The 14,189-nt window shown below is 36.4% G+C and overlaps 2 protein-coding genes across 2 annotated transcripts; both read right to left on the reverse strand.

Annotated features, from left to right (window-relative positions):
* Window positions 1-39: 39 nt before the first annotated feature.
* On the reverse strand, window positions 40-8,460 carry LOC147515479 (uncharacterized). Its single transcript, XM_086594480.1, has 8 exons — window positions 8,405-8,460; window positions 3,155-3,245; window positions 1,817-1,855; window positions 1,551-1,618; window positions 1,370-1,432; window positions 806-861; window positions 613-685; window positions 40-364 (listed from the first exon to the last, which is right to left on the reverse strand). The coding sequence occupies exons 1-7, from the start codon at window positions 8,416-8,418 to the stop codon at window positions 615-617; spliced, it is 402 nt and encodes a 133-aa protein (XP_086450606.1). The 5' UTR covers window positions 8,419-8,460; the 3' UTR covers window positions 40-364; window positions 613-614.
* A 214-nt stretch (window positions 8,461-8,674) lies between these two features.
* LOC147515480 (uncharacterized) lies at window positions 8,675-9,571 on the reverse strand. The gene has a single exon (XM_086592929.1). It carries the CDS (start codon window positions 9,569-9,571, stop codon window positions 8,675-8,677), a length of 897 nt encoding a protein of 298 aa, XP_086449055.1.
* Window positions 9,572-14,189: the final 4,618 nt, after the last annotated feature.

The following is a 14,189-nucleotide window of genomic DNA, read 5'->3' on the forward strand; positions in this document are numbered from 1 at the left end:
GCAAAATCTGAAGACCAAACGATTTCCACAATCTAACAGCCTCAAATTCAAATAAAGGCATGTTGTAATTTTCATTCATGGTAAAAGTTGCAGGTGATGGCTTTGAAATGCTCTAATTTATCCTTTGGAACAGCATACTCGTTACGGAACTGCCATGAGGAACAATATTCATTTCCTCTGAACATAGATTTACATTGAAATGATTTCTCAACGGCACAGATGGTAACAGCAGGATAAATGAAAGCTTAAATAATGTTCAAAAGCTGGTATAAATCCCTTCTGCGAATACGAAGGATCAAATCCCTGGATTCCTTCCGTTCCCCTCTGTAGCTGTTTCAGTAGTTTTTACTATTGCGTCATCCAACTGCATTTGCGAGAAGAATAAGGTATAACCCATTAGCTCTTAATTTTTGTTGCATGAATATTCATATGAAAAACAATCTGTTTTATAGCTCTGAGAACCTTCCAATATTCAGAGGGGTCATTGATATGAGAAGATATGTTGAGAAAACTATTTGCTTTTACAAGTGCATCTACAAGCATGAGTTCTATCGCCTGAAAGAAAAATAAAATAATAATAATAAGATAAAAGGTGTGTACATGTAATTTTACCTTTACTTTTGCATGGTATAAACTGTTCGATATAGATCAGCATGAGTGGCAAACAACTTCTGGACGGAAAGATCTGGAATGTTGAAACATGAGCAGATTAGAATAAAAATAACAAATAAATAAGGCTATGCATGGTGGCTCATGCTTGTCAAACACGTCTTGATAAATGAACTCAAAACAAAAATGCACTAACATTCTTTCGCAGGATAGCAGATTTCATCACCCATAACCCGCATGGTTTCCATTAACCTGCAAGTGACAAAGAAGCACCATGATGCTAAAGTCCGTTAAGCTTTGAATGGAGAAGTCAAAACATTCAGAACACACCTCTGTTACACTGCAAATATAGTCAGAACCTCCTATAGTCAAGCCGTTAAGTGCTTTTATGGGATCTTAAAAAATTCACTTGTAGCAAGCAATTGCTGCAAGTTTTCTGTAAGGACGTGTGACGCAGTTTCTAACAAACCCTCTCCATTACATGGTGCACCCAGCAAGTTTGCTAAAACTAACTCTATACATCAAATCCAATCAGATCAATTAAGAATTTGCGCCTCTTCTACATGTTCAAGCTTTTCCCATTTCAGAAAGTAATATTGCGATAAAGAGATCAATTTTGTATTCTAAACCATTTTGAGTCCAAATACCACATCCCTCATATCTTCACGAAGATTTTCAGGAGTAAACCATACTTACCATTTAAAAAAATAATAACACAATTTTCTATACAAACAAGACCAACAATACTTCGAAGTCTTACCTTCCAAATTGAAAATTGAAACCCAAGCCACAAGCTCGGCAATCACACTTGATATAGTCAAACCTACAAATTACTCATGTACATTTATATCTTGTTATGAATCCATAGCATGCAATGAAGCAAATAAAAATTCAGATCATAATACTACAACAAAAAAAATCTTATAAATGAAAATACTTACTTGTCAACATCTATTCCATTCCGACCATTTGCAACAATGTCATACAGAAAACGTTTCTCTCCAGTGCGCTAAATTTGAAAAACAAAACCGGAAGAAGATCAAAGTAAGGTAAAGAGAAGAGCATGGATGTAGGATTTTAACGTTCCTTATCTAAAAGGGGAAAAAGAAGATAATGAAGAAAAATCAAAAAGCGGAAAGCAGTGTAATAGTGGTGTAATGTGCTAAATAAAGAAAACTCGTAAAGGTCAAAAATCAAAATCACTTACTTGCGGCACTGCGATTTCAGAGCTTGCAAGTATCATTTCCTATTTTAACGAGAAAAAACAAAAAAAAAACATGATATCATAGCGACAAGGGAATGTCATCTGTATTTCATCTTAGTCAAACAATGAGCATATGCAATAGTTGGTCAATCAATGCAGACCAAAAAGAAGAAAAATGATGACAAATAGTTGAGAGTTAATCTACTTGAGAAACATCAACATTTGCTATGCTTAAAAATTCACGTATAAACCTTCATATGAGAAGGAACACCAATACATTGCTAGGGTACTAGAGATCCCATGCAGGAAGTATGGAAACTAGAAATCATTACCCACTACGTGGCTCAAGAAATACAAGTTACATCTGTGTAAAAACCAACTAATGTATTAACTAAAACACTCAATCTTTTCAAAAAAATTAAACAATTTCACAAATTTCTGAAATCCTTATTATTGGCGTATCCGAACATTACCCGTTTAGAACTTTTAAATCCTGAATCCGAATAATTGCCAAATTACTTCCTTTTTATTCGATTTCAAAGATACTTCAAAAATTCGCATTTAAAAAGCAAATACTTCGCGAACTTGCTAACAAGAGTTCTATCACATGGAATGTCAACATCATAAAATTACTTTAGTGGAAGACGTATGGGCAAGACTCAAGATAGGACCCGAAGAAGGAACAGCACTCAGGTAATCTGGGCAGGGTACTGGGCCTAATCTTCCTCGTTCCCATCAATCCCCATGTCTTCACAAGGAATTATGTCAAAGTAAATATTGAAATTTTCCATTCTCGTGACTATGCTGATGTCTATTTCCATTATGAATCCTATTCCCTCGACAAACTTGACGAAAGCTATTTCTAAGGAGTAAACAGTATAAAAAAAAAAAAACCGTTTTTTAAAATATCATATTAATTGCTAGTAATGAGCTGCTACACGAGACTGGAAAGGTAATCTTAAGCCAATTTAAATAGTTGTAGGATTATCATAGAATAATCAATAATAAACTGAGCCAAAAAATTTGAAATCAATGCGTTACTAAATAATAAAACAACAGATTATCTCCTTCACACATATCTGGAAAGCCAAAACCATCAGCAAAGCATTTGTGCATCACAGTAAACTCATATTTAGTAGATACTCTTGCATGCATAAAGTTTTGGCAATGAAACATCTACAGGTTAATAAAAAACAGAATGCTATACTTAATACTGTATATTAGCAGATATCATACAGCTAGATAATGCAAAGGAAGCTGTTAGAGGACACTATCGGATACATTCTTCATAAAATAAAATCCCAACATGACGGAAACAAATCAAACACAGTATTAACTAACCTTAGCTCTTTTAAGAATACCAGAATCAACGTCGATATGATGCTCATCAACAATGTAGTCGACCATGTCCACTGACATATCCTCATGGGACCTGAAAAAGATTCAATAAAGGAAAACATCTGAAAACCAAAATTGGGTGAATATCACCCTTCAGTCCAGTAAGACATGAAAAGTTCACTACAATCGCATACGATGTTGCTTAAGTAGTTGCTACAAAAAAAAGAGACAGTACAAGGTTATTCTGAATTCTTACAAATATTGCATATCACAGGACATAGGATAGTACCTTGAGTTATTCAAAAGTCTTCTGACTTATACTAAAAAGAGGTTAACAGTACTTTAAAAAACTGTTTATATGGCAGAAGGAACAGAAATGGAGTGTCAAACAACCTCAAATGTTGACTAGCTAGTAGAATTTGAGAAAATAAAGAAACATTATTCTATCATTACATGGATATAATGTCATAAAACATCTGAAAATATGTACAAAATCATATATGATACTCTCTCTCTCTCTCTCTCTCTCTCTCTCTCTCTCTCTCTCTCTCTCTCTCTATATATATATATATATATATATATATTTATATTCCGCTAACAACAGATCATATTTAGAACATCAAAGGTACGATGCTCTGTCCAAGAGGTATTTTGGCGATAGACTTATGTCCCGACCATGGAAAGCCCAATGTGCCGGTTAGATGCCTCGCCATTATACGCTTTGTTGATCCAACCATATTTACAAAACTTAAGAGGTCTACACAGATCCTCAATTAACAACTTAACAGGTTCTAATTTCCAGTTATGAGACTTATTCTCCAAGGGAGATACTACATTTTGAATAGCTAAAAGACTATCCCCCTCAAACAAAATGGAGTTCTCTCCGTACTCTGAGCTAACCCATTTGCCACCTCCAAGGCCACCATCTCTGCTTCCTCCGCATCTGCTGCTTTGAACCTTCTTGTAGCTACTCCTATGAGAGAACCTTCATTATCCCAAGCCAGAGCTCCAGCTGCCCCATCTCCTGTCCCCTTATCAAAAGCAGCATCACACCTTATTAGTATAGTATCTAGTTCAATTATAGGAAAGGACTCTTTATAAAGACAACTATTATTCATCCTATTTTGTCTTATATGGGAACTGTTATTCCCTACTCCCTGTGATTCTCCAAAGACTTCAAGGCATCTCCACCAGTGAGTTGCTGTTCTTCTGAGCAAACCTTCTCTACTTGCTGCTAAGCTTTCAAATTTTGCCTTGTTCCTAGCCTCCCATATGCCTTGAAGCATTATGATAGCCAGAATACCTTTTTCAGCAATACCCGGATCCGTTCCATTAATCCACTGTAGGAAAAGATCAACCCAATCTCTTATCGTGTAGTGTCCCATCTCGTCTAGGTTGCCCCCCAAGTTTGAGGCGAACCAGACAGACTTGGACCAATCGCACTTGAAGAAAATATGTAAAGGGTCCTCTAGCTCCAGCCAGCACAAGGGACAGGAGAACTATCATTTGATCCCTTTGTTCCTAAGCAAGTCTCCCGTTGGGAGGATACCCATATACAGCTTCCACAAGAAGAGAATAATATTGGTTGATACTGGAGCTTTCCAAATAGCTTTAACAGTGTTTGTATTAAAAGACGATGATTGCTCCATGTCCCTATTCCCTGCCATTCTGTGATAGACAAATTTAACAGACAGACTGCCATTTCTGGTATCCATCCATCGAATAGTATCTTCCCCTGCCACGAGAGGTCTAATCATGACCTACTTAATAATCTTTCCAATAGTAGATGGAAATAGGTGATCAATCCTATTTTCATCCCATCCACTACCATCTGTCAACATAAGATCCTTTACCTTGAGGTTTTGAAGGTCTTGTTGCCAAGGCATCAGGTCATTAATAAGGACAGGATGTTTGTTAATACTAAGCCAAGGCTGGCTCATAACCAACACATCCTTACCCTTACCAATGCTCCAGATACATCCCTCCAGGACTTTTTTTCCCACTCTGTGTACCCCTTTCCAAAACCAAGAGGCGTCTGGAGGGGGATTTTGTTAACATCAAACCAGCTCTTACCATACATGGCCCTGAAGGTTCTAGCCCATATCGATTTTTTGTCAGTGAGAGCTTTCCAAGAAAGCTTAGCTAGCATGGCTTGATTCATATCTTTTGCTTTTCTCAAGCCTAAGCCACCACTAGCTTTAGGTTTGCATATGCTATCCCACCCAATGGTGTGGTTGCTTTTACTATCTTCTGTACCATGCCACTAGAAGGTCCTGCATGCCTTATCTATCTTCTCACAAGTGGAACTTGAGAGCAGATAAGTAGACATAGCAAATAGGGGGGGTGGCTTGGACCACAGCCTGTATCAGAGTTGTTCTACCAGCGAGTGACAAAACTTTAGCCCTCCACCCTTTAATTTTACCGAGAACTTTATCCACCAAATAATCAAAATCCTCACTCTTCTTCCTAGAAACAATAATAGGAACTCCTAGGTATTTATCCCGATAGTAAAAAAACCTCATTTTCCAAAACCTTTTTAAAATGTTTTTATGTTTTTTATGCATATTTTTACTACAAAAAATTTATCATAATTTATCATCTGACCAGAGATATTGCAGTACTCATCTAAAATATTTTTAAGCTTACCACTCTCAACTAAATCCGCTTTAGTAAACAAAATCAAATCATCTGCATAAAGTAAATGAGTAATAGCAGGTGCATCCCTTCTAATCTTTATGCCATGAACTTCCTTAGAATGTTCCGCATAAGCTATCATCCTTGATAAGGCCTCTGAAACAAGAATAAACAAATATGGGGAGAGAGGGTCTCCCTGTCTGAGGCCTCGACTAGGAGTAATAGACTCAAGAGGGGAACCATTCAGCAAAACTTTAAAAGAAACTGTAGATAAACATTCGGAGATAAGTAATCTCCATTTTTTATTAAAACCTAGTTTGTGAAAAATATTATCTATAAAGGACCATTCCACCCTATCATATGCTTTAGACATATCCATCTTTAGAGCAACAAACTCTTTTTTCTTTTTCATCTTTTTCATAGTGTTAAAAATCTCACAAGCCAAGCCAATATTATCCCTTATGCTTCTCCCTTTTATAAAGGCCCCTTGGAACGGGGAGACAATCTTATTAATGTGGGCCTTAAGCCTAATAGCAAGAATCTTAGCTATAATCTTATAACAAAAATTGCATAAACTAATAGGTCTAAACTTAGATACATGGTCCGGATTAGAAATCTTAGGGATGAGGGTGATAAAAGTATAATTTAATCTAGGGTTCATCTGACCATTTATGAAGAAATCCTTAACATAATCTATAATACTCTTACTTACCACATCCCAACATTGTTGATAAAAGATACCTTGGAACCCATCAGGTCCTGGTGATTTTAGAGACCCGAGCTTTTTAACAACATGCCAAATATCATCATCAGATGGACAAGCAGTAAGAATCTGATTCTCCCTATCCGTAATACAAGGCTTAAATAAATCAAGAATAAGCTCATTTTTCTGAGGATGTACAGAATCAAAAATATTATCAAAATAAGCATTCACCGCTACTCCTACATTATTCCTACCTTCTTGCCATACACCATTATCATCCTTAATCTTATCAATGTTGTTTTTTCTTCTATGATACTCTATCTATGTAATATGATTATTATTTTCTTGACTGGTCAAATATCCAACATTAAAAAGTCTACAAATCAAACCGATTCAAAAGGTGGAAAGCATAATTAGGATATGAAGAAAAGTAATTTATGCCTAGCGAAAAAAATTATATAAATCACCGAAGAGTCCTTGAAGTGTTGAAGGCTCGGTGTGTGACACGGTGTGGAGAGTCCATGCAACATAGTGTCTCCATATGAGACCAATACAGGTGTGATGTGATATTTAGTTGACATATGAACCAGCAAAAAACATGTTGATGCGATGCTAATGATTTATCCATAAATAAAAAAGAAAGTCAGATTTGAATCCTCAAAGGAAAATGTAGCAGTTACAAGCTCCACAAATATAGGAACGCAACTAAGGCTTATTGAACTCCCCAACCAACCACAGGAGCTTTCGTTTTCTCTAACTTATATAATTTGTTTCTCCTAGAAGTAGGAAGGTGACCAAGAATCCCAGTAAACCAATTGACACACACCTACCTCGGCTGAACCACACCCACAAGCTTCGACAGACAGAGCCTTAATAAGCTTTACATAATAAAGGTGAAGCATTTGACCAGTTCCTAAACGACAAGATCAAGCAAATAATTGTTAGTTCTGCATTTCTGCCTACATATTATGCAGCTCCAGGCTCTGTCAGTGCAAGATAAAACTCTCCCGTTTTTTTTCTTTTTCCTGAATGAGCGAATTCAACGAGATTTCTCAGGGAGAGATGAACATCACCTCCTAATTATGATTGCTCACGAGGGAATGGGTGCCATAGATTGCGATCATTTCTTCCAAGATAAAAGAGAAACAGAACAAATCATGTAATATAAGTGACATGTACTATTTGTTCTAACAAAACTAATAGTTTATCTACTTTTGAAAACAAACTCTATCATAACCATAAAAATGTGACCCATGTCTAGGCTACTCAGTATACATGATAATGCGTGAAAATGAAACAACAGTTTATTTCTACAAACTTCTTTTCTTCTCAAGATTTAATTTATAGAGAAAAAGATTACCATGTGCATCCGTTGAGAACCCCCTTTTTTCTACTAAACATACACTGATACACCAGCTAAACATACACCAAATTGCTATAAGAAAAATCCCAAAAATCATATCTAGCTAGCTAAACAAATAATCATAACAAAATTAACTACAATTATTATCTATTATCTTTTCTTTGGATGCATAATGACTCTTGTCCTTTTCTGTCCAAGTGCGAGACATTTACACAAAAGTTAACCAACGCTACAACAAAGTACAAACTTTTTCAAATCTAGCTCCACTTTTTATTCTCTAACAAAGGCAAAAAGCTCTAAACCCTAACAATGGCAATGACTAAACAATTGAACACCGTACACCACCAAAAACTTTAAGAAAACTACCCTAAGTCAAGAATTATTCATTGATGTAAATTAAGAACCCAACAACTCCAAACATGCATGCATATATGCAACCTAATTCCACACACAAAAAATATGAATACAATAGCCTTGACAATTGACAAGTTTGTACGTATAAGCTTTCATAGAAAGATTTTAATTTAGAAAATAAGGTGAAATGGAAAACTACCTTCTGACAACCATCCCCAATTTCCACCTTTACAGGATATCATTGAAGTGAGCAACCACGAGCGGTTACAACGTGTTACATATATAAAAGAATGATATATATATATATATATATATATATATATATATATATATATATATATATATATATATATATATATATATATATATATATATATACTTAAGCTAGATAACTTATTAAATAAAAGTCCATTACGAGCCTTTTTTTTTTTTTTTTTTTCGATAAACTTTTCATGTTATATATTAAACCTTAAAGCCATAAAGGCACAGAGTTTGTCTCCACCATACACATAGGCAGAGCTGTCAAAGGTAGCTGATGGATTGCCCACTGAGCTAACTGGTGAGCATCACCATTTACAGACCGACGCACCCAGCTGAACATTACAGACTCTAAATTACTTAGCAGTTTTGTTATAGCAAAATGTAAAGCTTGCAAACTCCATCTACAACCTTCCCCATTAAAAGAATGTATGATCTCTTTACAGTCCCCTTGAAACACATAGTTATAACTACCTAAAAAACAAGCCAGCAGAGCAGCTACTTCACTTGCCACCATCTCAGCTTCTTCAGGACCCTTAGCTTTGAAACTCCTAACAACAGCTCCAACCAAATCTCCAACATCATTCCAAGCCAGACACCCCGCACTTGCACATCCAGTATCCTTGTGGAAGGCAGCATCAAATCTTATGAGAATGCTATCTCTAGGAATTACAGGAAACAAAAACTTTAGATCATTTATTGGAGGTGGAATAAGGGGAGGATTAGGGAGATCTTCTCTGAAGGCTTTGCAGCAGCTTTGTGTGACAGCTGAACTTCTCCTTAGTAGTCTTGCCCTGCTAGGAATCTTAAGCTCAAACTTTGCTTCATTTCTAGCTTCCCAAATATGATAAAGCAAGACACAGCTGTAGACACCAGCTTGGTTGATGTATTCCTCTGCACTAGAACACCACATCAGAAACTTGTCCAGCCAGGATCTTATAGTATTCCCACTATCTAGCTGCACATGAAGTCCAAGCTCTGACCCAAACCAAGCACTTCTGACCCAGTCACATCCAAAAAAGAGATGTGTATCTGTTTCCATGGTACTCCAACAGAAAGGACATGCAAAATCCTCATGCATATTCCTTTCCATAAGTAAGTCCCCCATGGGTAAGGCTATTTTGTAAACTTTCCAAAGGAACAGTTGTATATGAGCTGGGAGAGTTGATTTCCATATTCTAGATATGGTGTTCTGGCTGAAACTTGAGGCCTGCCCTTCCCAACTTCTTTGGTTAAAGAATTTATAGGTAGTCTTCACAGTAAAAGCCCCTTTCCCATCTTCAGACTAGATCATCTTGTCTTTTGGATCCCCCAAAGGCCTCACCACCACCTCTTCGATCTGTTGGCTGATAAGAGGTGGAAAAAGATGGTTCAATTTTCCTATATCCCACCCATTGCCATTGGGAAGGAACATATCAACCACATGTGCACTCTCAAGTTCTGGGTGATCAACTCCCAGTTCTTTAAGGGTGCTAGGTTTACCATCTTTGCAAAGCCAGGGGTCATGAAGAAGAGAAGTGGTTAACCCATTTCCAATGATCCAGATCAGACCCCCACTCATGAGATTAAACACCTTATGCACTCCCTTCCAGAAGTAGGATGCTGTCCCAGGAGGTTTTAGCACATCCCCAATCCAATTTTTACTATAAATGCTGGTGAAGACTCTAGTCCACAAGGACTTTAAGTCAGTAGCAGCCTTCCAAGGTAGCTTAGCAAGCATGACTATATTCATATCTCTAGCTTTGCGAAATCCCAAACCTCCCACTTGTTTAGGTTTGCACAATTGCCCCCACCCAATGGTGTGGACACTATTAGATTTATAGGACCCATTCCAGAAAAAATCTCTGCAAGCTTTGTCTATCTCATCACAAGTAGAGACAGGGAGAAGGTAGGTAGCCATGGCATAAAGAGGGGTTGCCTGGGCCACATCTTGTATCAGGGTTGCTCTCCCAGCCTGGGATAGCACCTTAGCTTTCCAACCCCTGATCTTGCCATGCACCTTGTCCACAAGATAGTCAAAATTCTCAGATTTTTTTTCTATACAACATGGTTGGAACCCCAAGATATTTGTCCTTAGGATCAAACAACTTCATTCTCTAGAATCTTTTCTGTTTAAACTTAACTCGAAATCTGACATTTCTACTAAAGAAAATGCTTGATTTGTCATAGTTAATCAACTGACCAGAGGCATCACAATACTCCTGCAAGATAGCCTTAAGGTGATTGCTATCTTCAGAAAAAATAATCAAATTATCTGCATACAGAAGGTGAGTGATAGCAGGAGAGTTCCTCTTGATTTTTATCCCTTGGATCTCTCCCTTATCTTCAGCTTGTGTAAGCATCCTTGATAAGGCCTCAGAAACCAAAATAAACAAATATGGAGATAACGGATCCCCTTGCCTAAGACCCCTTTCAGGAACAATTTTTTCAATGGGGGATCCATTAAGCATAACTTTGAAAGATACAGTAGTAAGGTATTGGAGAATCAAATTTCTCCAAGAGTCACTAAACCCAAGTTTATTAAAAATGCCATCAAAGAAGGATCACTCCACCCTATCATAGGCTTTTGCCATATCCATTTTTAAAGCCATCCATCCATGTTTCTTTGTTTTCATAAACTTCATATTATGGAAAGCTTCACATGCCAACCCAATGTTATCCCCTATATTCCTCCCCTTTATGAAGGCTCCTTGGAATGGGGACACAATCTTGTTTATATGGCACTTCAGCCTATTAGCCAGAAGTTTAGAGATAATCTTATAGCTAAAATTGCACAGGCTAATAGGTCTGAATTTGGACATGTGATCAGGGTTAGACACTTTGGGAATCAGAGCTATGTAGGTTTCATTAAAACTAGGATTCAACTTACCAGAAACAAAGAAATCTTGCACAAAGGCTATGATACAATCCCCTATAATATCCCAGCAGTCCTGGTAAAAAACTCCTTGAAATCCATCAGGCCCAGGCGCCTTGAGCTTCCCAAGCTTCCTTACCACTTGCCAAATGTCAGCAGCAGTTGTGATAGCAGTGAGAAGATCATTCTCTCTATCAGTAATAACAGGAGTAAAAAGATCCAAAATCTTGTTATTGGTATCAGGGCAGTCAGAAGAGAAGATGTTACCAAAGTAATCATTAACAACCTTACCCACATCTTCTCTTCCAACTTGCCATTACGAGCCTTTGAATAAAAAAAACCAATTCCCTTCTCCAGTTCTAGCCCACTATCTTAAGAAACAATTAAGAGATGATGCAATGCAATCCTTCAAACAGACGTAGCAAAGTATACATACCCACAATACAAATAAGACCAGGAAATTCATTGAAGAACATTTTCAATAGTCACATTTCAATCAACCAAAAACCAACAATTATTCTTTAACATTTTAAAGCCAACTAATATCATCTAGTTAAGATATGATGCTGGTCCTTCGTAGCAGTCATACGAAACAGTGCCCAACTAATAATTCACTCTAGAAAATCATGAAATGGGCATGTGAATTTAACACTTACAAAATTGCAATCAACTAGAGAAGAAGTTGGTTTAGCTGAAAAAAAATGTACATATAGTCTCAAGTCTCAACCGGTTTTTTTAGTTGCTGGGGTTGAGGACGACGAAGGAATAAAAAGTCAAGAGAATTTGAGTCTGGGAATCAGGGATTGTACATTAGGTTGTTTTGGATTCCACTTGGGTTCTCAAATATCAAATTTTAATTGATTAATTTCTCCTCTATATTTGAAATATATATTATATTAAACGTGCATTAGGCCGCGCTGTCGTATGAATTGGGTTATGCATGCCAAATTTTAAAGATCGCCAAAAACATTTTTTTTAATATTCGTAGTACAATCCCCTGTTTTGAATTCCTTGATATCTGCCCCTGGCTGAAACAAAACTACCCAATTTAGCTGCAGATGAAGAAGTTGATTTAGTGTTACAGCCACCACTTAGAAATGATGCTTTTGCTGAAAAAACAAATGTTCTTCTTGCACAATTAGCTGCCACCCATCTATTTTTTTATTTTTCTTTGGTCCCAGTCACTTTTTTTTCTCCGATAACCACCACCCTAATTTCGATAACCACTAGTCGTCACATAAACCCTAAGTAAAGGTTTTATAAGAAAGACTCATGGGCCGGGTATGGGTCAGACTTTTGACCGCAGATTTGTATTGGGCTCAAGCCACTAACAGTTCCTTGTGAACTTGGTTCAACCTACTTTTGCAACAAACATTCTAACAGTTAATACTTTTGAAGAGCAATAGTTGTAACTTGTTATTACTAGGAGTTTACATCTTCACGTTCTTTTTGGTGTTCTAGGTTGTAAAAAACACGGCATTCCAAAGTGATTATAATGAATTTAGATCAGGAAATATCAGGAAAAAAAAAAGAATTTAGATCAGGTAAGATGAAACTTTGCATCTTAGAGCATTTCCAATGCAAGCAGTTTTAAGGGGAAATAACAACTTGTCATCCTTGTTGAGCAAAAAACAATAGCCCAATGCAAAGGTGACAATGAGAGTAGTTTTTCACTAAGTAACAATGAGAGTAACACTTGTTACTAAGATTGTTATTGAGTTGTGAGCTTCAGACGGAACCTTTTATTCCGTCTCATGTGTTATTTTGATATATATATATATATATATATATATATATATATATATATATATATATATATATATATATATATATATATTTTTAGACGGAATGTTTTATTCCGTCCCGTGTACTTTTTCAACTTTTTTTTTAGTTCGGACGGGATGTTTCATTCTGTCTGGCCATTTTTTCAATATTTTTTCATTTTTTACATTTAGATGGAATAAAACATTATGTCTGAAGTTTAAAGTCCCCTTTGCATTGGGCAATCCCTAATAGCTTTTTACCAGCAAGGTAGCTATGAGGGGAAATAGTCTTGTGTGGCACCTGATGTTAACACTTTTGCTAGATTGATTTTTATGTTTTCACAACCTTCAAAGTGCCAACTGTCAATCTTTTCCTTACTCACGTGTCTTGTACGTATGTTTAGAGTAAGGGTGTTCGTTCCAAACCTTAAGACTAGGCTGATGTCACAACTAAAAATTTATCCTTTAGAGAATCATGTGAGAAGGATGTTTGATCTTTTTATTTTTACTTCCTAAAGACAATTTTATATGCAAGTTAAGGTAAATGACGAAACTTTATTTGGTTTAATGAGAAAGCTAGATAGAGAGAAAGAGGTAGAGGGTTAATCTTACTCATGCAAAGTTTTGATACTCACTTTTTAGCTGATTCATATCAAGTACCTTGCTCTCAAATCATTGTTCGAGTAGCTCGAGCAAGGTTTCGTCCCATGCCTAACATTGAAGCACTTTTGGTTCACAACTTCACTCAACTAATCACAAGAAACCTTTATGAGCGAAGGATTTTGTTGGAAGTTTTACACTACACTTATGTAAAGTCCTGAATTCTTATTAAGGGTAAATTAGTAAAAGACATGTGAACCTTAGGGACAATTACGTACGTGTCCAGTCGGATAGACGTTTAGCCTGACATAACGTAAATTAATTTAACACCGACTGAGAAACCAAGTTAGTTTAGGAAAACCACTTGAAAAATTCTAAGGTTTCATATCATTAGTTACCTAGAATATACGAAGATAGAAAAAGAAGATAAATAATAAGTGAGAAAATAATTCGGTACATGGTAAATTCATGTGTGCATAACTAAATACTCGCATAGTCAATACGAGTTT

The sequence above is a fragment of the Coptis chinensis genome, chromosome 2, assembly GCF_015680905.1.
Source record: "Coptis chinensis isolate HL-2020 chromosome 2, ASM1568090v1, whole genome shotgun sequence".
Classification (NCBI taxonomy): Eukaryota; Viridiplantae; Streptophyta; class Magnoliopsida; order Ranunculales; family Ranunculaceae; genus Coptis; species Coptis chinensis.

Excerpts from the sequence above, each read along its gene's own strand:
- LOC147515479 (XM_086594480.1), bottom strand. Across the intron at positions 1,619-1,816 it reads CTGAAATCGCAGTGCCGCAA|CGCACTGGAGAGAAACGTTT; the intron begins GTAAGTGATTTT and ends TTTCAAATTTAG. Across the intron at positions 862-1,369 it reads TTCAATTTTCAATTTGGAAG|GTTAATGGAAACCATGCGGG; the intron begins GTAAGACTTCGA and ends TGTCACTTGCAG.
- LOC147515480 (XM_086592929.1), bottom strand. The coding sequence starts at position 9,571 with ATGGGGGACTTACTTATGGAAAGGAATATGCATGAGGATTTTGCATGT.